Source organism: Rhinopithecus bieti, unplaced genomic scaffold (assembly GCF_001698545.2).
Source record: "Rhinopithecus bieti isolate Rb0 unplaced genomic scaffold, ASM169854v2 scaffold_19114, whole genome shotgun sequence".
Classification (NCBI taxonomy): Eukaryota; Metazoa; Chordata; class Mammalia; order Primates; family Cercopithecidae; genus Rhinopithecus; species Rhinopithecus bieti.
This window is the reverse complement of record NW_016809444.1, coordinates 54,365-78,177: the sequence shown is the minus strand read 5'-3', so window position 1 is coordinate 78,177 and position 23,813 is coordinate 54,365. Positions and strand designations below refer to the sequence as shown.

Genomic DNA, 23,813 nt, shown 5'->3' with positions numbered 1-23,813 from the left:
GCTCCCCCCCCCCCCCCCCCCCCACCGCCCCTACCGCCCCTACCGCCCCTCCCAGTCTTCCTTCCCAGAGGAGAAATGATATGAGAAAACTGCTGTCTTTTCACTGGATCAGACGTAAATATTCACTGGACCTTGATTCTTCGCTCAATAATGAATTGTTTCCAGGTAGGTGTCTTACAGGTCCCTTCTCACTGCTTAGCTTCTCTGTGGGCCTCTTACTGACCCTTCCCACTCCTAAGTTTGTTTGGTCCCAGCTGGTTTGAGTAGTTGTAGTAAGAGCAAGTGGGGATTGCATTTTTTTTTTTTTAAGCAGATCATGTGACATATTTTGAACAGGCTGATATGTGACCAGAAAGGATGTTAGAAGATACCATTTTTCTGGGTAACAGGAAAAAATGAAGATCTCTCATTGAAAGTGGATTTGTTTCCTCCACCAGATAAGAAAGGACCCGGCAGAGTAGAAACCAAACTTGTGGCAGATACTTCGTGTGATTGAGAACTAAACATCCCCTCTTTTCCCCATATTTCTTGTGCCAGTTTTAGATATAGAAAACTTGGAAAATATCTTCATTTCCTTCACTTACCCACCCACTTGCTGAACTTTTATTGTCCACTGGAAGTTTAGTACTAGTTTCCATTTGTTTTAATTTTTCTTCCGTGTGAATTCCTGCCATGGTAATTCTTGATGAACTTGCTCAGGGCAAGGCAGCTTGGCCACACAGCAGTGTCTGGTTCAGATATAGTAAAGCTTGTTTGGCTGGTGTGTTGTAATTTTCATAATGCACTAGCTGCTACCAAGCATGAGGAAATGTCTTCTGTTGATAATCCTCTGATTTTTATCCAGACCAATGGATTTAACTTCCTATATATATTTATGGCCCTGCAAATGGAAGGTTTTTTTTTGGGTTTTTTTAAGTTTCCTGTTTGAAGAGCTTGAGGAATTTTCTAAAAAGGAAGCATTAGTTAGAAGAAACCAAATGTGACATATCAATGCAAATTGGTCCAGATCTTCTAATCTTACTTCATTTGTTAATAATGCTGTAAGATGTACCTCTGAGAAAATGCCGTGTATCAAATAGATTACGAGTTTTGTTCTGATAAATGGCCATCTGTTGAGGACCTGCTATGTTAGTGTTGGCACAGACTGTATTCAACTGCTTAATAAATGAATGAGTTGGGTCCCTGTCCCCAAGGGGCTCAGCTATTCCTTATCTTGTGGGTGTAACATTGGTAAAGATGAAACCATTTCAATACAGTGTGATACCAGCACAGATAGAGGTTGAACAAACTCCCAGCAGCTGTACAGTGGAAAGACCGATTAATACAACAGGACATTTCAAAAATATATTCTCATTTGACCAAAGTTGGATACACGTTCTACTTCTGGCTTTTATTTTATATGAGGACATGATTATAGTCAATGTGAGTTAGAATTGAAATCTGCACCATTGGGTGTCTCTCCAGTTAAGCATGAATCTAATGGTTCTTTTGGGGAAATTGTATTTCTGGGGACCTTCGTTTTTCTCATCTTCTAAAACTGATTTTCTGGTTTTGGTTATGAAAAGCTTCTTAGTAGAATTTCTTAGATAAAGCCTTTATGAAAATCTGCACCTCTTAATTGGTTAGCAACCACTTCGTTACCTAACTGCCTTGTTTAAAACTGCATTAAACTTATGAGATATTAGCATTTTAGCATCTGTAGAACAGCCTCAGGATAATTTTTGACACCAGTTTGAGTGCCAGATTTTAGTTCTTTTAAATAAATGAAGTAGGCTGGCCATGGTGGCTCACTGGTAATACCAGTACTTGGGAGGCTGAAGCAAGAGGACTGTTTGAGCCCAGGAGTTCAAGATCAACCTAGGCAACATGGTAAGACCCCATCTCTACCTAAAACAAACAAATAAAATCATGTAAATAAAAACATATATGTATAAATAAATGAAGTTATGTTGAAATAAAGGGAAAGTAAATGTTAAAATTTTGAAAGAAAACTAGAGAATTTTTATAGTTTTATTTTCATAACTACTTACCTAAGGCAAGTATTTTGAGAATGGTTGGAAACAATTTTTTAATTATTAAAAAATATGTCAGTCTTATGATTTGGGGGAACAGATATCTTGCCTTTTCCTCTGTTATTGTTATTCATGCTTTCCATTCTCAAAGATAGTTGGCAACTGTAAGTTTAATGTATCAGCTAGGTGTAAAGTCATGTGAGGGTCTACTCTGATAGTTGCTGGGGTTAGAAAATACAGTCTGAGGTGAGGTGAGTTAATGTTTAAAGAAAAGAAATTCTGTTTTTCTGGCCCCACTGGTCTCATATGCAGAGGTTTATGTTAGTTCGGGACCTGACAATTAGTTCTGCGGATTTTTCTGTTTTTCTTGCACTCCTCCAAGAAAACGAAGTTGAATGCCAGTATTTAGTTAGAATGAAAGATTATGATACCTTTTCTGAATAACAACTTTATGTGCTTCAGTTCACTCATACCGTAAAACCTGTTTATTTATTCTTTACTAAGTGGAATTTTGGTATGTTTGGGTTATAATTGAAAGACATTTTCAATTTTTATTCTCTTAGCAATTTAGAGAAATTTCTCTAGCTCAGATGTCTTTTTTCCCCCCTCCTGGTCTTTCTAGTTAGTGTGAATGGATTAGGGTTCCATGATGGTATTAAATTCTGTGGTATCATCAGAAGGATATTTGGTAACCACCTATCTCTATCACTAGCCTACCCATGAAGCCACCCAAAGCTAACTAACTAGAAGAGATGTAAAAGATGGTGTCTTTTAGTCTAGTTAACTTTTCTGGTCTAATTATTTTAATGCAGCTTCTTATAACAAACCTTCAATTTTGGTGGAACCAAATGCTGGCCTAAGGGTTTGAAAGGCCTTGGTGGTCTTTAAGAGGAAAGGCCACCCAAAAATCAACCAGCAAAATCTTTTTTTTTTTTTTTTTTTTTTTTTTTTTGAGATAGAGTTTTGTTCTTGGTGTCCAGGCTGGAGTGTGATGGCTCACTGCAACCTCTGCCTCCTGGATTCAAATGATTCTCCTGCCTCAGCCTCCCGAGTAGCTGGGATTAAGGTGCCTGCTACCATGCCTGGCTAATTTTGCATTTTTAGTAGAGATAGGGTTTCACCATGTTGACCAGGCTGGTCTCAAACTCCTGATCTCAGTTGATCCGCCCGCCTCAGCCTCTCAAAGTACTAGGATTAAAGGCATGAGCCACTGTGCCCTGCTGCAAAAACATTCTTGAGACAAACTCTGTATTACCAACCAACCCCAACAGTAAAGGGTTTTTGGAATATTTCTCTTCTGGGACTATGGCTTGAAGTTTGAGGGATGTTTTAAGTGCTGTACATGGAAGTTTACCACAATTCTGAGAATGATTCTTTGTGATGGATAGTTTTAAAATCATGGTGGTGGGACTCCGTGGTCCCCAAAGCTTCACTTTACACTCATAGGGCCAACCTTCCTTTTCTTCCTCAAGTTCCAATACCACTTTCAGAACCCTCAGATACTTTTAAATTAGCTTAGACTTTGGCTTTTTTTCTGAGTGATGGTGATTTTTAGACATACAGAAATGTAGAATAATAGAGTGAATACTTGTGTACTCCCCACCCCGTGAAGAAATAAAATACTATATATACATTTAAAACCACCTATGAGTCCTTCCTGGTCTCGTTGCCCCTCCACCACTATTCTACATTTGTTGTTTATTGTGTATTTTTATATTTTTACTAGATTTGTGTGCATTCATAAACTAGATATAGTGTATTTTTTCATGTTTTAAACATGCTTTATAATACTAAACATTCTTCTCAGTTTGCTTTTATTGTTTAAATTGTGATTTTGCTATTGAGAGACACATAATCCTAGTTTATTTTAATTGCTGTATAACAACATTTTATTATATAAATATGCTATGACACATTCATTGTAATGTTGTAAGCAGGCTTACAAATTTGTGAGTGCTGTTTTAGTGCAATGAACAGTTGTGAACTCATCTCCCTGTATATAGTATACACAGTTGACAGTTGACAGTTTCTCTGTGGTGTAAACCTGGAAGGGAATTGCTGGGTCAAAGAAATTAGACCGTCTTCTTTAATAAGTTGCCAGATTGCTCTCCAAAGAAGTTGTCCCAATGTGCATTCCAACCAAGCAGCATTTGGGGGTTCCAATTGCTTCACATGTTTATAGATATTTGATATTGCTAGACTTGATGTTTTGCCAATCTGATGGGTGTGAAATTGTGCCTTTGTGGTTTAAAATTTCACTTTTTCTGTTTGCTAGGGGAGGTTGAACATCTTTTCATGTGTTTGTTATGCTGGTTTGTTTTCAACTCAGGCGCTTGGGAGCAGTTTTCCAGGGCTTGAAAGTCAGGATTGTAGTTTTGGTTTTGTCTGAAAACAGGGACAATGAAGAAAGGACAATGAAGAGGAAAATCAAGGAGACCAAAGCAAAAGTCATGAAAGGTAGGGGTGGATTGGAAGATGCAGGCGAAAAAAATGATGACAAGGTAATCACTGTGGAGGGGTGAAAACGAGTAACAAAAAAATAATAGAGTAGCACTGAGAAGATATCTTGAATTTTGATAGTAAATTCAGGAGACCTTCCTGTGCCAGCCAGGCCTTGGTCGAGCCACATTTGCTTGGTTTAATTGAAATTGGCTTTAGTGAAAATTGTGTTTGGGGCCTGTTCTGGTGAGAACAGCAGCAAAACTGGACTTGCGGAGTTTTCCTGTTTACCCAGTTGCTTTTTCAAGTTCTTTTAGAAAGGCATTGTGAAATGATGATTATCTTCCTAAAATACATTTCTTTGTCCTTCAGGTTAGGTACACAGTGCAGGAAAATTTTTATCTGGATCTGCTTGAATATATACTGGTGGAATTACTGTCTCAAATATTTAGAAAGTATTCTCTACACTTCATTTTAATTTTCAGAGTATGATGAGTATTACCTCATTAAACAAAGAAATGTATGGTTTTAGGTTCTTTGGTGTACCAAAGAATGGTGCCCACATGTGCATTCTCTTATTAAAATTTAGACTCGGGGTTCAACACCCAGAGAGTTTGATTAAGTAGGTCTTAGTTGGGGCTCTGGAATCTGCCTTTTAAATTAGTGTTCCCTCCTCCTTCCTACTCCCTCCACATTCTGTTATAGGTGAGCTGAGGGCCATGCTTGGAGAAATATTGCTTCCCTTGGGTAATAACCCTAGCCTCTTAAGAAATATTGCTTAATAAATTACTCCATGTGAAAGTTTTAAAAAAATGAATGTAAAATTATTTAAGCTAGTAACTTAACTTTTCTGTTCTTTTTTCTTTTCTTTTCTTTTTTTTTGAGATGGAGTCTTGCTCTGATGCCAGGCTGGAGTGCAGTGGCGCAATCTCAGCTCACTGCAACCTCCACTTCCAGGTTCAAGCGATTCTCCTGCCTCAGCCTCCTGAGTAGGGTACTACAGGCACGTGCCCCCATGCCCAGCTAATTTTTGTATTTTTAGTAGACACAGGGTTTCACCATGTTGGCCGGAATGGTCTTGATCTCTTGACCTCGTGATCCGCCCACCTTGGCCTCCCAAAGTGCTGGGATTACAGGCGTGAGCCACTGCGCCCAGCCAACTTAACTTTTTCTTGATATTAAATAGCCAGGTTTTTTATTAGTATATGTTCTCAGAACGGAGATTTTCAGCATTGGCTTTGTATCACATCACCTGTGAAGCTTTTGAAAGAAATTTTAAAAATAATAATTGAATCACAAAACATTAACATACAAAAAAGCATGAAAAAAATAATGTTATATATGTTTACCTACCCTTCAGATTTAACAGATATTAAAATGTAGCCATATTTGGTTACTTTTATTTTAGACACATTACCTTAAAATAACACTAACTCTTTTAGACTCTTTTACCTTAAAATAGACACTTATTCACCCCTATCGCTTTCCTTTCTCTTCCTCCCAGAGCAAACCATTTTCCTAAAGTTGGTATGGTGTTTACCAAACATGTCTTATACTTTACTTCGTATTTATGAATTCATAAGCAATGGATTGCAACGTTTGTGTATGGATAAAACTGTGTAGCCTTTTGCAACCGTCTTTACTCAACAGGTATGTTTGAGATTATGTCAACACATAGAGGTCAAGTTTATTCATTCTGACTGCTCTGTAACAGGATTCTTTGACTTAACCATGGTTTACTTATTCATTCCCTTATTTAGGGGCAATTTGGTAGTTTCTACAATATTCTCTCTGGAAACAGTGCTGCAGTGAATGTTCTTGTTTCTGTCTCCTTTGCTCAAGTGTCTTCATTTCTTTAGGATATAATCCTGGAAGTCAATGTGCTGTTTTTAGGATGCGCCCATCTGCAGCTTTGCTAGGTGTGTCAAATTGCTCTCCAAAGTGGTTCCACCAATTGGAGCTTTTTTAACATGCAGTTTCTAGGATCCTGGTCTCAAGCGTTTCTGACAGTATGTAGATGTAGGTAGTCTGGGGTGAATTTTAGGCACCTGTGTGTGTATGTGTGAGTGTGTATTTTACGTGCCACAGTTGATTCCGATGCGAGCTTCCAAGGTTGAGAAACCACCATGTTAGACTGACAACTCTATGAGGGCAGGAACTATATTTATTTGTATTATTCACTGTTGATTTCCCAGCTGTCAGCACAGTGCCTAGCACATATGTGGTTAGTGCTCAATAAATAAATATTGATAAATGAATGAAGGGATGTAATGTGGTAGAATGGAAGAATTGCCCTGCAGTACAGCAGTATGCCTCCAATTTTATTATGCATAGGCATTAGCTGGAGCTCTAGTTAAAATGTAGATTTGGATTCAGCAGGTCTGGGGTAAGGCAGAGATTTTGCACTTCTAACAAGCTCTCTGGTGATATAGATAATGCTGGTTTCAGGACCATTTTTAGAGCAGCAAGGCTTTGGGAAAAACAAAACAACTTCTATTTTCTATATAGTTGTAAAGTGGAGAAGTTTGGAATTCAAAATCCTGTTTGGTAAATCTTAGAGCCTATTTATCTTTTTACAACAAAGGTAGTCAATGAGATACCATCTTTAAAGCTGTGGTGTTGGGAGAAACAGGTAGAGACAGGCCCACAGGACTCTTCTAATCAGCGCTGTAGCAGGTGACAGGACAACAGGAAACTGTCTAATTGGGTTCCGAAGTCAGATACTTTTCAAAACGAAAAAGAATGCTCAGAGTGATTATAAAGCATTAATTGATCTATAGGTGTGATCTGAGCTATTCAGGGCAAACTCGAGGTAGGTCACTCTAAGGTTAAGCCACCACAGCACATTCCCATTTTAATGCAGAGTTTCAGGATGCTTTGGGAACTGGGTTTCTCTGCCTCGTGAATCAGAGGGGTACTATAGTAATGGAGAGAAGGCAAATACAAATAAATAAATAAAAATAACATTCAGAACGAATGCATTTTGTATGGTTGGCAGGGTAGGGGTGAATAACCTATTATTTCCAAATTTTTCTTACTCTAGAGAAAAACTGTGGGATGGATCCAGTTGCTTAGGTCAGTGATACTCAAATGTCAGTTTGTCATCATTCTTCATGGTTTTTGCTACATCTGTGTATCACTTGAACTTATTTACTTAGTTTTCCTTAATCTATTCACCCTAATTTGACCTCATTCTGAAACATCTGCAAAATGATGGGTTTGATGAGCTAGTTTTATGCTTTTCTAATCCTTTTCAAAAACATTATTTCTACAGTTAAAACTGTTCATACTGGTGCCATCTAAGAGTAATTCCCCTCCCTCCAGGATTCATGGCCCATAGTTTGGGTGACATTGGCTCAGATGAGAGGTTCTTTGTAGTGGCTCAAATAACCGGCTCTTGGGGGAACACCATTTATTGAACTGCTTTGTAGATGATGGATCTGGTCAGTGAGCTTCCTTGGGAGGCAGGTGAGCACATGGCTGAGATCTGGTTGGACTTTCTATACCACTGTTGATTGGGTATGAGAGCTTGATGTTCTCTACCCTTGTAAAGACATGCTTCTTATCCATAGCCTGTGGGTGATGAGAGAACTTACCTTCCTGGGTTATTGTGGGGCTTAACCAGAGAGATTGATGTCTAGTGCTTAGCCTGTTGCCTGGGCATTGCATTACCACTTTCTTCCAGTGCCCTTCTTGTTTACACTAGTGAAAGAGTCCACGAAACACTGTAGTAGACAGAGCCCTGAGCTAGGACTCAGAAATCCTGGGCTCTGATTGCTTTCCAGCTTTAGCGATGTTGGGCAAGTCACTGAGGCCTCTCTGGGTCTATAAAATAAGAACCACTCCTGCTGGTGAGCAGTGGCAAGAAGATGAGCGTGTGTGTTATAAACCAGCTATGGTTTTCAGTCAAGGAGAACTAGGGAACGGCTGCAGGACAAAGGGAGGAAGAAGCTATGATTTCTGACCAAAATGCCATTGGAAGACACATGCTGGTGGGGTGTGGCCAAGCTTTTGTTGTCACTAGTCAAAATACAGTGTTTTTTCCTTTTTCTGAGAATGAGGGCACGTGGTGAGTAAAAGATATGTTGTCTTTGAATGAGCTTATACCACACTCTTTTGTGTCATTTGGCGCACACAGCCTTCCTAACTGAGAAATACATGAAGTAGCTAAGCGCAGTTTCTTTTTTAAATTTTTAAGTAAAGTGTCTGAATAGGTACTCTGAGTTTATGTGGCAGACATTTCAAAATGTGGACAAGGTTGTATGTTGAAAATAGACCCACTGTCCAATTCTTATCTCTGGCATCTATCAATAGTTATAGTTTCTTATGCTTCCTTTTAGAGTTACATGCATATACAAGCAAATGTGTTTATATTTCTCTCCTAGTTTTTAAAAACACAAACAGTACATAGAGTATACCCTCATCTGTCCTGATCTCCCCATTGCTGTTTGTGTCTTGTAGGAGGGTCCGTGGGAACAGCCGCCTCATTCTTTTTTTTAATCACTGCAGAGTATTCAGTTGCTTGAGTGTATTGAATTCACTGAACCAGGCCCTCACTGACTAGCAGGACATGTTGTAGGTAGTTTTCTAGTCTTTGGTTTTTACAAACAAGGCTGTAAGGAACAACTTTGTCCATATGTGGGAGTATATCTGTAGACCGACTTCCTAAAAATGGATTTGCATTTGTAACTGGGATGGATTTTGCCAAATTGCCCTCCATCAGCAATATGTGTGACTCTGGCTGCCTGCAGCCTTGCCAAAGCAGTTTGCTACCCAGAAACCTTTTGATCTTTGCCAGTCAGGGGAAAGATGGTGTCTTAATTTGTAGTTTGCATTTCTCTTATTAGAAGTGAGCTTTAGCAGCTATTCACACATTTAGGAAAATAAACTCAATTTTATTTAAATGCCTTGCTGTTGGTAATTATTTTCAGAGTCTGCAGGGAAGGACCAGTTTTATTGTTATTTTCAGTCTGTCTCAGACCAATATATTTGTAAAATACAATAAAAAGGAATAACTAGCAAAATTGAATTAAAAAAACCCAAAGAGAAATAAAATGCAAGCCTTAATTTTTTGTTACTAAACTTGACAGATATAAAATTACTCTATCCACTCATTTTATCTCCATGTTTTCAGTTTCTGGATGTAGCTCACCACAGAGCATTTTGAGTAACATTGCTGTAAAGAACAACTTGCTCATATTTTTTCTCCCATTGCTACCCTCTTGGGGGTGGGAGGAGAGAGCCCAGAATTTTATATTTTATGTTTCATAATCAGCACATTTCAGGATGTTTTTGTTACATTTGTTGAAAAGATCTCTGATGGTGCAATACTGACCCAGGAGGGACTGGTTCCCGAGGGCAGGGTTGCTGCACAAGTGCATTGAGGCATGTTGACGCCTGCAGTGCTCCCCATGCTGTGAGGTGGGAATGCAGGAGTTGTGATTTTCACTGATGAAGACCTTGAGCTTGGATGAGAAGATAGGAGGATGAAATCACCCTATTAATAAAATTTGCAGAGCAGGCCTATGTTAGTGCATTCTCACACTGCTATAAAGAACTACCTGAGACTGGGTAATTTATGAAGAAAAGAGGTTTAATTGACTCACAGTTCCAAAGGCTTAACAGGAAGCATGACTGGGAGGCTTCAGGAAACTTAAAATCATGACAGAAGGTGTAGGGGAAGCAGGCACATCTTACTATGGTGGAGCAGGAGAGAGCAAGAGAGAGGGAAACGGAAAGTGCCACATACTTTCAAACAACTGGATCTTGTGAGAACTGTCATGAGAACAGCAAGGGGAAAGACCACCCCAATGATCCAGTCACCTCCCACCAGGCCCCTAGAATTGTGGGAATTACAATTCTAGATGAGATTTGGGTGGGGACACAGAGCCAAACCATATCAAGGCCTCTTTGACCTGGGATTTTGCAAGGACCCCAGCCTCCTCTGCTGCCTTTCTGGGAAGAGATGGGAAGTGTATTTCTGCGTAAAGTAGGAGCTTAAGGGACATGATAATTCAGGCAGCATCTTGGTGGCTTTGTAGAAAGATTGAATTGAAAATGAGGTTCTTGCTTCTAGCTCACTGAGTTCAGTGGCATGAGTGGCTATTTCCTTGTCTTCCACCTGCAGCTAGAAAACAGACATGGTCTCAAGATTCTTTGTTCTGCTTTTGACTTGAAGTTTTAGTTTTGTATGAGGACTTCACTGTGTTATTTCTAAATATTTGGAGAATTGTTTTGCCAGCCAAAGCTTCTTTCTAGATATTTTTTAACGCTCCTTGCTAGAATGACTTGGGATGGTCATGTAGTCAAGTATCCCAGGGTCAGCTTTCTTCAGTGGCAGATGTTTTGGCCTCTGTGTACAATTATTAAATGGAGTCATGTTGAGGTTTTTGTTTGTTTGTTTTTGTTTGTTTGTTTTTGAGATGTAGTCTCTCTCCGCCTCCCAGGCTGGAGTGCAATGGCGTGATCTCGGCTTACTGCAACTTCTGCCTCCCGGGTTCAAGCGACTCTCCTGCCTCAGCCTCCCGAGTAGCTGGGATTACAGGTACATGCCACCATGTCTGGCTAATTTTTGTTTTTGTTTTGAGATGGGGACCCTCTCTGTCCCCCAGGCTGGAGTGCAATGGCATGATGTCAGCTCACTGCAACCTCCGCCTCCTGGGTTCAAGCAATTCTCCTGCCTTAGCCTCCTTAGTAGCTTGGCTTACAGGTGCGTGCCACCATGCCTGGCTAAGTTTTTGTATTTTTAGTAGAAACGGAGTGTCACCATGTTGGTTAGGCTGATCTCAAACTCCTGACCTTGTGATCCGCCTGCCTTGGCCTCCCAGAGTGCTGGGATTACAGGTGTGAGCCACTGCACCTGCCCCAAGGTTTTTTTCAGAGTTTTTTTAAAATTCAGTATCATGTAAGATAGCGGTCCCCAAACTTTTTGGCACCAGGGACAGGTTTTTTGGAAGATAACTTTTCCACAAACCTGGGCAGGGCTGGGGATGGTTTTGGGATGAACGTTCCACCTCAGATTATCAAGCATTAGACTCTCAGAAGGAGTACGCAACCTAGATCCCTCTGCTGCACAGTTCACAATAGGGTTCACAATAGGGTTCACTCTCCTGTGAGAATCTAATGCTATAGCTGATCCGACAGGAGGTACAGCTCAGGTGATAATGCCTGCTTGCCTGCTGTGCTGCCTGGTTCCTAACAGGTCACAGAACTGTCCCTGGGGGTTGGGGACCCCTGATATAAGACATAGAAGTGAAACGCTGTCATGCTGTGGAATGAAAATGCCCCTTAACTGCCTTCTTGTTCATGATTGCTTTCCCTGTTAAAGCCTGGAGAGGAATGGGCTGTTGAAACAGGAACCAGTGTTGTAGAATAATGGTGTTAAGATCATAGGTTCACCACTTACCTCTGCCTTATGCTAACACTTGACCTTGGCAAGTTAGTTAACCTCATTTCCTTCAGCTATGACATAGGGATAATGAGTTCCCATCAATGATTTATTTGGCAGAGAGAGTCACATTCAGTATTGCTCAGTGGGACAGGGGCTCAGTGGTGACATGTTGCTAACTAAACAGGTCAGGCATTCGTAGCCACTCTGGGTAAGTGCCCGGTGGTTAGGTAATGTGTGACAGCTAGCAGCCAAAGTGGACATACTCAGAGACAGTTCTGGCTGTCTGCCCAAGCCTTACATCTGTAGCTAAAGAATTACTGAAAATGTGAATGAGAATATCTTCTCTCCTGACTTGTGGTCCAGAGCTCAGACTCAGGAATGGAATTGACGTAGGTTTGAATCCCACATCTGCTCTTACTGGCTGAGTGAGCTTGGGCAGGTTCCGTACATTTTTTTCATGTGTAGAATGAGGATATTAAGAGTAATCTGCCTTGGGTTAGCAAGCAAGATTAAATGAATATGTAGATGTGAAGTTGTCTGAATGAGTGGCACCTACTGCTAACGTTCCCCCTGCTTCCCAAGTTTATTCAATGAGCAAATTTATCAAGTGCTTTCTATACACCAGACATGCTACTAGGTGGCAAATGAATCATACCTAATTGCTGCCCTTATAAAGTTTATGGCCTAGTACAGGGGTTGGTAAGCTTTTCTGTAAATGTCTGGACAGTAAATGTTTTAGGCTTTGTGGGCCATAGTGTCTGTATCACAGCTATGCAGTTCTGCTGTTAATATTGTGAAAATAGCTGCCATAAGTAAATGAATGATCATGGCTGTGTTGCAGTAAAACTTTATTTATGACAACAATTGGCATAATCTGCCCATGGGCTGTTAGTTGCAGACCTGTGGTCTAGTGGTAAGACAATTGTTAAATAATTACAATTATGATGTTACAGATTGTTCTAAGGGCTGTGGAGGAACAGACAGGATTCTATGAGTGGAAAGGGTCAGGGAAGGTAGCTTTGAAGAGTGACGTTGAAATAAATGATGAGGAGAGGCAGCTAGAGGAGGAGATGGATAGTGCTCCTGGCTGGTCTGTGGGTTCGTATCTTTTAAAGGCATAACAGATATTCTGCAACTTTCTTTGGATTAAAATAAATAATTTCTTTCCTCGGTTTAATTCATTGCCAGTTCTGTCCTTCCCCACCCCTCTCCCTGCAGTAATCCAAGAGATAAGCTATGTTACCAAGAGATAAGCTATATTAATATATTAACACATTTTGTTCTGCGTATGCACTTTCTCTCTCTCCCTTTTCCATTGTTTTTGTTATATTATTGTCAGTATCTATCCAAGTATTTAGTAGAGAAGATTGCACATTATTTCATTATTAGGTGTAAAATGGTTTACTCCCTAGAATTCAAATTCGCTTTTTGATATGGTTTTCTCTTTTAGCTTTTTAAAAGTTGACATTATTGGTTTTTATTATTTGGCTAGATAAAAGGTCCACAGTCTTTGAAATGATTTTGAAAAAAAATCTGCTTTCCTCTTGACTACATCTCATGTCTCCCCTGACTCCCGATCTCAATTTTATGTTTCCTGTAAACAGGTTGCCAGTACTCTGTAGAGATTTCACGGAAAAGGACTTGTGTGCTCTCATTCTGGAAAATTTCAAGGGGTGCTTCAGAAGGAAGGGGGTTCTCCTGACAACTTCGTGACCTCTTCGGTTTCTTCAGTTCTTTCAGTTCTGTGGTTCCAAGGAGACTCTGCCTCCCTGAGAGTCAATATTATGTAGTAGTTGGGGGTACACACACTGGAGCCAGATTGTTCAAGTTCAAACCCAATTCCAGTACTTAGCAGCTGTGTGAACTTGAATAGTTCCCTGCCCTCTTAATTTTCTTATCTTTAAAATAAGGCCAGTAGCAGCATCTGCCTCAGAGTTATTATGAGGATTAAAATGAATGAAATACAGGTAAAATCCCTAGAATGTGACTATACACAGTCTATGCTATTTATGAGTTCTCTATTATTATTAATTACATGAGAGGCATCAGTGGCCATAATTCCTCTGTGATCACACTTGAATTCTGTCAGGTGACTTCTGACTCATCCTGAGATCTTGGGCTGAATCACTTCATTTTTGCTTCACTTTCTCCACAAGACTATAGGAATGATCTTTGTTATCAGATTTTTGGGAACACTAGTCCTTTTGAAAATAGGTCCTTTATGTGCTTTGTACTTTGAAAATATAGTTGATAAGTAGAGTAGCCTTTTGAACCATAGATCTACAAATGTGGTTTTAGCAGCAATGTTCACCTTTCCTGTCATCTACTTTAATTTATGGTGTATAATTAATGACTTATTCTCTATGTACTTAGAAATCCTTACATGTTATCTTTGGCCTTTCTTGTTTCCCTTCCTTGTACAAACTTGAAAGAAAGGTTGCATGTCCTAGGATGCAGATAAATGAGCTGCCTTGGAAAGATCTTGGGCAAGTACGTTTACTTCTTTGGGCCTTCGTTTTTTAATCTGTGGCATGGTCTGGCTCTTCTCCAAGGACCCTTCCTGGTCCCTGTGTTTTTGTTTTAGGTTCTTCCATATTTCAACAGAGTTCTCATTGGTTTTTCCAGACCTTTTAATGCCATTGTTTTCATTGTTTCCTCCTTCTGGGCAAGGCCATCTTCATCCTTTACCTCCCAACCAAGGAAGAAATTCTAACTTGTTTTTCTTGTAAATTGCTTCAAAACATTTCTTTCTTTTTCCATCTTATGCATTTATGAATCATCCTTCCTGGGATTTTGTTATTGTTGTTTGTGTTTTAGTAGCACCCCTTGGTAGTCATAGAATTACTTTCAGAGGTGCTTTGAGGAGCTAAGATTATAGTCTTGTTGGAACTTGTCCAGCTCAGATGCTATTTTTAATAAAGTTGGCTGCATTGTTTTTCAAAGGTTACTACATTTTTTACTGATGGAAATAAGAACCCTATGTTTCTTATGCTTCCAGACCCTGTGATTTAGCCCACTAGATAGGTACTTTGTTCACCATCTGGTCATATAGCAATTATTTTTCAGTGCCCCTCATTGCCTTTTGTGTCTTGTGCAGGGTGCTAGCAATAGAAGTGCAGTCTCTTGGATTTGTAACATACTTTACGATTTATACAGTGCTGATAACATTCCCAGTTTTTGCTTCATTCTCTCTGCTGCCCTGAGGAATAGTCAGACTGGATATCAGCAGCCCAACCTCTCAGCCAGGAATCTAAGGCCACAAAGAGGTAAAGTGACTGAAATCAAAGGCATTTCATTGTGGTGAAAAAAAAAAGGCCAAATACAACTCTGAGGTATTTGCCAAGGGCCTTAGGCAACTGGTCTACAGGGCATTCATTTACTAAACTTTTATTTACATTTTTAAACATTTGTTAATTTTTTTTTTTTTTTTTTTGAGATGGAGTTTTGCTCTTGTTGCCCAGGCTGGAGTGCAATGGTGCGATCTTGGCTCATTGCAACCTCTGTCTCCCGGGTTCAAGCAATTCTCCTACCTCAGCCTCCTGAGTAGCTGGGACTACAGTCATGCGCCACCACGCCTGGCTAATTTTGTATTTTTTTTTAAGTAGAGATGGAGTTTCTCCATGTTGGTCAGGCTGGTCTTGAACTACCAACCTCAGATGATCCACTTGTCTTGGCCTCCCAAACTGCTGGGATTACAGCCATGAGCCTGAGCTAAAATTTTAATAAAAAATAATATATGCTAATAGTGCAAATCCAAAGAGTTAAAAAGATAATAGGAAAAGCCCGTTCTTAACCTCCTCTTCTTCTAGGCCTACTCCCCGATGCTGGGGACCACTGTTATAATCTCTCAAGTGTTCTTTCAGAAATTTCCATTAAAATGTAGATGTTGAATACAGTGGCCTGGTCTGCTTTGTTCACCTTGTGTCCCTCAGATGTAGAATAGAGCCAGGCACACCGCAGGGCTCAGTGTCTGTTGATGGAATGAACCACATTTACAGTATTGTCCTATACAACACGTTGTTACTCTGTAACATGTTTTTACTTATCATTGTATCTTAGGCAAATTTTCATAGCAGTACCTGTAGGGTAACTTTACTTTTTAAATTAGCTACATGGTATTCCATCATATGAATTACTATAATTATTTAACCAATTCAAGTTACTTTCTTTTTTCTTTTTCTTTTTTCCTGATACAAACCTTGCTGCAGGGATATGACTGCTGATTGTCTCCTCAGTATCCATTTTTCAGCCAGGCACAATGGCTCACACCAGTAATCCCAGCACTTTAGGGGGTCAAGGGGAAAGGATTGTTTGAGCCCAGGAATTTCGAGACCAGCCTGGACACATGGCAAGACCCTGACTCTACAAAAAAAAAAAAAGCCAGGCATAGTAGCACATGCCTGTAGTACCAGCTACTCTTGGGGTTGAGGTAGGAGGATCACTTGAGCCTGAGAGGTTGAGGCTGCAGTGAACCCTGTTGGCACCACTGCACTCCAGCCTGGGCGACAGAGTGAGAAGCTGTCTCAAAAAAAAAAAAAAAAAATGAATTTTTCATTTCTAGAGATATTTTACCTGGTCATGGCTGCAGGTAAAGGCCACCTTTGCCAAGCTCCCTTGCAGCTAGGTGTGGCCATATGACTAGATTAGATTCTGGCTAGTAGGATTGTGAGCAAAAGTAACTTGTGCAGCTTCCAGGAGCATCTTTGAAAGAAGAGGATCAGTCCTTTCCCATTTTTTTTTCTGCTTCCCCCTGGCAGAGGTCATTTGATGGTATGAGCTAGAGTAGCCATATTGGTTCCAAAGATAGAAACTGGCTCTTCAGGATGACAGCGCAACAAGGTAAAAGGACCCTGAGTCCTCAACACTGCAGAGCTGCTGTATCAAGCCCACACTGCGTCCTCTTGCATACTTACATGAGAGAAAAATAAATTTCCATCTTGTTTAAGCCACACTTATATTATTTGAGTCTTTTACAGCCTTTATCTCTTTTCCACCTGTATGAAAATATAGTAGAATAAAAAAAGTCGAATTGCAGAGTTGAAGGTTGTGGTCATTTAAAACTTTGATACTACTGCTTAATTTATCTTTAAGCAATTATCATCGTCATCTCATGAAACATTCCCCATCATGTCTGTGTTCTTTTATCATGCAAACATTTACATTTCACATATTTAAGCCCTAAGTCTGTTAAGGATGCACAAAAATTCACGTTACCAATGAAAAATGCTAGCATGTGAAATAAGAGTTTGGTTCCAAATGTCAATATCAGTGACATTCTGTATCCATGGAAACCAATTCTTAGAGTATGTGTCTATAAAAGGGAAGGGAGAATGGGGAAGTGATGAAGGGTACTGCTTATGCCTCACTGAACAGTACATAGGGAGTGCACAAACATATGTTTCCAAATTATCATACACATGGAAGCTACCCAGGCAGCCCTACCCATCCCTGTCCACGCACGCATTCATCCAGGCATCAGTTCATGCAGCAGGTATTGTGGGACTACTATGTGCTAGCCACTGAGAGCGCAGTATTGGGCAGGTCAGACACGTTCTTTGCTCGCATTAGCAATATCTATATATATTCACACAAAATTATATATATATAATATATATATAATTTAGGGCATTTGACAGATGTTAATAATTATATAAATAATAACTGGAATATACAAAGGAGACATACAGGATGCTATGAGTGGGAAGTGGAGCTTGGGGAGGGGTGTATTACTTTCCTATTGCTGCTGTAAAAATTACCAAAAACTTAGTAGGTTAAAAAGACACAAATATATTATCTTACAGTTCTGGAGGTCACAAGCCTTAAAATCCAGGTGCAGCAGGGCTGTACACCTTCCAGAGGCTCTAGGGGAGAGTCTATTTCCTTGCCTTTTGTACTTTGTAGAGGCTGCCTGCATCCCTTGGCTCATGGCTCCTTCATCCCTCTTCAAGGCCAGCAGCATGGCATCTTCAGTCTCTCTGTCTGACCTCTACGTCTGTTGTCAGTCTCCCCACTGACTCTGACCTTCCTGCCTCCCTCTCTTGAAGTCACTTGTAATTACACTGGGTCTCTTGGATAATCCAGGATATCTCCCCATCTCTAGGTTCTTAATTATTTAATCATATGTGCAAAGTCCCTTTTGCCACATAAGGTAACATTGTCATGGGTTCTAGGGATTAGGGCCTGGACAACTTTGGGAGGGGCAGTGTTCTCTCTGTCACAGAGGGTGACTTAACTTAGGGGTGCCAGTGTAGAATTCTCCTGGGAGCTGACCTTTAAGCTGGCCTTGCAGGATGCTGGGACACAGGCGTCTGAAGAAGCAGAGAAGGAGGAGTACTCAAATAGTAAGCAGGGGGCATTTGAGGTACCAAAGAACAGCACGAGGGCCATTGGGACAGGGGATGGGGGCAGGAGATGAGGTTGGAGACAGCAGTGAAGGTCACTGGAGGATTTTTAGCAGAGTCATATTTTACAAGAGCACTTTTTGCAGCGTTGATGGTGGGGTTAGAGGTAGGTAAGATGGGTGGTAGAGGCCACTCATAATGTGGTTGTCATTCAGATGAGAGATCTGGTAGTCTGACCTAGCTGGTGGCAGTACAGTAAAAGAGAAGCACATGGGATCGAGAGATTTAATGAGGGTGAGGCAATAGGACAGTGATGGATGGGTGAAGAGTGCAGAGGACGATGTCGGCATGACCCGTAGGTTTCTGGCATGAGCCAAGAAGAGGAGGGTATTGTCCTTTTCTGAGCAGGGAAACACTCGATAAGTGAAAAATCTAGTTTTAGGTAAATTGATTTTGAGATCCTGTGAGACAAATAAGTGGACTTGCCAGTATTCATTCAGCCTGGAGCTCACAAATGAGGTTTCCAGGCTGCCGAGAAAGAGTTGGAAATGGTTGGCACATAGCAGCTGACTAAAGCCATGTGAGTGCTTCCTGCCTGGGCCTGGGAGAGGGTGGAGGGCCCCAGACAGCCCCTGGAAAAAGTCAGCCACCTAAAAGTGCCATGGAGTTTGCCACATTTGAAACTCAACAGTGATGAAGTGAGGGTAGAGCCCAGAAGGGGCTTTCTGAGGAGTGATTTGGAGATGAGGAAGTAGAGACAAGTCTTGAGATTTTATTAGGAGGCTGGGTGCGGTGGCTCATACCTGTTATCCCAGCACTTTGGGAGGCCAAAGTAGGCAGATCGCTTGGGCCCAGGAGTTTGAGGCCAGCCTGGGCAACATGGCAAAACTGTCTCTACAGAAAATACAAAAATTATCTAGGTGTGGGGGTTCGCACCTGTAGTCCCAGCTACTTGGAAGGCTGAGGTGGGAGGATTGCTTCAGCCTGGGAGGTCAAGGCTGCAGTGAGCCGAGATCACACCAGTGCACCGCAGTCTGGACAATAGAGTGAGACCCTGTCTCATAAAAAAGAAAAACATGATTTTATTATGGAACGCCTGAGACATTTTGTATTAATTTACTATTACTGCTGTAACAAATTACCATTAATTTAGTGTCTTTTTTTTTTTTTGAGATAGAGTCTTGTTCTATTGCCCAGGCTGGAGTGCAGTGGCACCATCTCGGCTCACTGCAACCTCTGCCTCCCAGGTTTAAGTAATTCTCCTGCCTCAGCCTCCCGAGTAGCTGGGACTACAGGTGCCTGCTACCACGCCTGGCTAATGTTCGTATTTTCACTAGAGGCGGGGGTTTCACCATATTGGCCAGGCTGATCTTGAACTCCTGACCTTGTGATCCGCCCGCCTTAGACTCCAAAGTGCTAGGATTACGGGCTTGAGCCACCACACCTGGCCAACTTAGTGTTTTAAACAATATACATTTTTGATCTTACAATTCTGGAGGTCAGAAGTCTGAAATGGGTCTCACCGGGCTAAAATCAAGGTGGTGCCAGACTGTGCTCTTCCAGGAGGCTGAAAGGAGACCCATTTTCTTGCCTTTCCTGTTTTCCAAAGGCTGCCTGCCTTGCTGGTCTCTGGCCTCTTCCTCCATCTTCAAAGCCAGTGAGGGCGAGCTGAGACCTCACACATTGCCTCACTCTGATCTCTTTTTCTTCTGTCTCTCACTTGGAAGGACCCTTGTGATTGATCCCATTGGGCCTACCTGGAGAATACAGGACAATCTCCCTATTGTAAGGTCACTGGGTTAGCAAATTAATTCCATCTACAGCCTGAATTTCCTTTTGCCATGTCAGGTCATGTATTCTCTAGTTATGGAGGTTAGGGGGGCTACTATTTTGCCTATATACATATATGTGAAAAATAAACAGAAAGCACAGTGAGCTCCTACACACCCATCACTCAACTTCAACAACATAGCTTTATCCCCCCAACCCCCACTTCTCCTCACCTCACCACCAGATTGTTTGAGACCCGTCTCAGAAATCATCTGATTCATCCATAAATGTTTCAGAATAAACAATTGTTTAAGAAAGTTTAGCTCTGAGGGGGAAGTGAGGAGGACCTGATAACTGGAGGTGATGTTTGGGGCAGTGTGGGTGTGTATATTTTTGATATGGGAGCTGGAGCATGTTTAAATGCTGATGAGAAGGATCTGATAGAGGAGGAGAGATTGCCCTTGGACAAGAGAGACCTCTCTGTCATTAGCAAGAAAGAGGCATGTAGGAAGTTGGGGGAGTCCCTGTCTAACAGTTAATGTTTTGTTTTGCTTTTTTCTGTTGAGTGGAAGGCCAGTGAGAAGGGTCAAGGGGATGGCAAGGTTTTGAGGAGCTTGGGGACCGCTGGAAATGAGCACTGTGGAGTGGAAAGGGAATGCACTGAAGAAACCCTGGAATATGGGACCTGTTGTGGGCCACTTGAAATGGGGGCATTCCAATGAATCTAGTCAGCTTGGTTGTTTGACTTTTTTTCCCTCTAGCATTGCACATTTGTCTGGGTGTATGTTCAGAGAGGAAAATGTTTGGTTTACACTGGCTTGGCTTTCTTACCAGATGGTATGGCCAAAGGGCAGGGTGAGGGCTATTTAGAAGAGCAGCTGGATCCGTTATCCACAGACTCAAAGCTGAATGAGAAAGTAGAGGACTAGAGGTTCTGGAGAGATGTAGGTGTGGCTAGGACTGCGGGCTTAAAAGAAGCCAGTGGTAACATTGCCTGGAGGGTATAAGGAGGCCAAAAAAAAAAAAAAAAAAGAGGTAGAAGCAGCCAGCTGACAGCTGAGTTTGGGTAGATTGTGGGCAGCTGCATTTGAGGATTTCAGGGTGATGACCAGATCCAGGGTGTCTGTGGGAGGGGTAGCTGAAGTGTAATGGAATTTTAAAAAGTGGAGTGAAATAAAAGACAATTGAAAAATAGGACATCAAGTTGCTGCGAGATCATGTGTGGGATGGCTCATGGGTGTTGAAATCACCTGGGATGATAAGAGTTGTAGTATAAGTGTAGGTCTTCCATGAGCTGGGGTCAGCCAAGAAGAGGGGCAAGGAGGGAGCTTTACAGTGGTGGGAGTTATAGACCTCAGAAAGGGAGATGTTTTGACTGGGCGTGGTGGCTCATACCTGTAATTCTAGCACTTTGGGAGGCCGAGGCAGGTGGATCACTTGAGGTCAGGAGTTTGAGACCAGCCTGGCCAGCATGGTGAAACCCCATCTCTAGTAAAAATACAAAAATTAGCTGGGCATGGTGGCGGGTGCCTGTAATCCCAGCTACTCAGGAGGCTGAGGCAGGAGAATTTTTTTTGTTTTGTTTTGTTTTTTGAGACAAAGTCTTGCTCTTGTCACCTAGGCCGGAGTGCAATGGCACGATCGCGGCTCACTGCAACCTCCGCCTCCTGGGTTCAAGTGATTCTCCTGCCTCAGCCTCCCGAGTAGCTGGGATTATAGGTGCCCACCATCACGCCTGGTCAATTTTTGTATTTTTAGTAGAGACAGGGTTTCATCATGTTGGCCAGGCTGGTCTCAAACTCCTGATCTCAGGCAATCTGCCCGCCTTGGCATCCCAAAGCTCTGGGATCACAGGCGTGAGCCACTGCGCCCGGCCCAGGAGAATTGTTTGAACCTGGGGGGTGGAGGTTGCAGTGAGCTAAGGTCAAGCCAGTGCACTTCAGCCTGGGGACAGAGCAAGACCGTGTCTCAAAAGAAAAAAAAAGAAAGGGAAGTGTTTTTACAGGAAGGTGAGGGTATCATGGTCTAGAAGCAGCGCCAAGGATCAGGGCCCAGCCAACTTCTCCTCATGACCCTTCCAGACCCAAGCAACTCAACCTGAGGGGTGGTGAGGAAGTGCTGACCTCAGAGTAGAGCAAGGTTTCACTGAAGGCACAGAGAGCTCACTTTGATTTTTTGCTGTGCTGTGCTGTGCTGTGGTACACCCAGCTTCCTGCCTGAGTGGGCCAGGCCTCTGTCTCCAGTGTATTTCTCTTGAACACTGGCCCCTGGGTTGCCATGCTTTGTATGAGTCATGACCTCCACCTCCAGGTTGCCACCTCCCAAAATGGGAAAATATTAAGATAGGTAGAAGAAGCAAACCGAACCTAAGAATTTCCAAATAGCAAAAATCATGGATTAAATTGAATGTTCCTCCCTCATAAAGAAAGATTTAATGGTATCTGTCTCCATGTGCTATACTTTTATATCTGATATTCCTCTTAGGCTCTAAGCCATATATCCTAATTTTGCTTGAAAATGGCTATGGGGTATATTTAATATGCATTATTTACATTGATTTATGCTTGAGATATAACTTTATTGAAAATTTTAGTGATTTTGTCTACACTATAAAGTCCTACCGTAATTTGATATGTTATTTCAAAAATTCAGCCTTGTATATAGTGTCACATTATTGTGAAGGCAGTGACTAATGAAAAACATGGAAACTATCCTAGACACAAATAATCCTTGAACTCTAAGTCTCAGATGACAGGTAAAGGGAGTTATTAGTTTGGTGCAACAGTATTAAGGACCTAGGAAACAAGTGGAATTTGAAGGATGTTATGATGAGGGGAAGCTGTGTGCCATTTCTACTGTAGTTCTGTGGTCTGAGGAGGGTCATTTTGCATTTAGTGTTTACTTAGGGACAAGTGGCCATTTTGACTGGTTCTCAGTTATGTTTTGGTCATTTCTTTCTGCGAGAGGAGATGGCAGTTGTGAGTCCAGAATAAATAATAACAGCAGATCAATTTTAAAATCGCCAGCGCGGTGGCTCCAAGCCTGTAATCCCAGCACTTGAGGCCAGACGGTGGATCAGCGAGGTCAGGATATCAGAGACCATCCGGCTACACGCGAAACCCCTCTTACTAAAAATACAAAAAACGTAGCGTGCAGTTGGCGGTGCCTGAGTCCCAGCTACTGGAGGCGAACAGAGAATGGCGTAAACCCGGGAGGCCGGCTTGGCAGTGACTGAGATCCGGCCACTGCACCCAGCCTGGGCGACAGAGCGAGACTGCCGTCTCAAAAAAAAAAAAAAATGAAATCTTCCTTCCTTCCTTCCTTCGTTTTCTTTTCCTTTTCTTTTCCTTTCCCCTTTCCTTTCCTTTCCTTCTTTTCTTTTCTTTCTTCTTTTTTGAGACAGGGTATCACTCTGTTGCCGAGGCTGGAATGCAATAGTGCCATCACAGCTCACTGTAGCCTCTACCTCCCCAGGCTCAGATGATCCTTCCACCTCAGCCTCTTGAGTAGCTGGAACTACAGGTTTGTGCCACCACGTCCCGCTAAATTTTGTATCTTTTGTAGAGACAGGGTTTCACCATGTTGCCCAGGCTGGTCTCGAACCACTGGGGCTCAAGGGATCCGCCCACCTTGGCCTCCCAAAGTGCTGGAATTACAGGTGTGGGCCACCATGTCCAGCCAAAACTTTTTTCTTATTCATTTAAAAATACCTGTCTCTCAAGTCTTGAGTTTCTGTGAGCTGTTAGTCTTCCATGATGGCCTGCGAAGGTAGACAGAGCCTTCTCTAGAATGATGATAGAGTCCATGGTACAAATGGAGTCTTATTTTACCTGCTTCCCAAACTACTTACCATATTGGACT

At 41.7% G+C, this 23,813-nt stretch overlaps 1 protein-coding gene across 3 annotated transcripts in view; it reads left to right on the top strand.

Annotated features, from left to right (window-relative positions):
- The window catches only part of USP46 (ubiquitin specific peptidase 46), a 69,492-nt gene that overhangs the window by 3,136 nt on the left and 42,543 nt on the right, over window positions 1–23,813 (top strand). The window contains exon 1 of one of the 3 annotated variants that reach the window (XM_017889331.1): window positions 32–165. The exons of the other annotated variants lie outside the window; for them this stretch is intronic. Within the exon in view, the coding sequence (XP_017744820.1) occupies window positions 151–165 (15 nt within the window). The 5' untranslated portion in view covers window positions 32–150. Of the gene's footprint in view, window positions 1–31; window positions 166–23,813 lie in introns of those variants that run through there. 3 annotated transcript variants of the gene reach the window in all.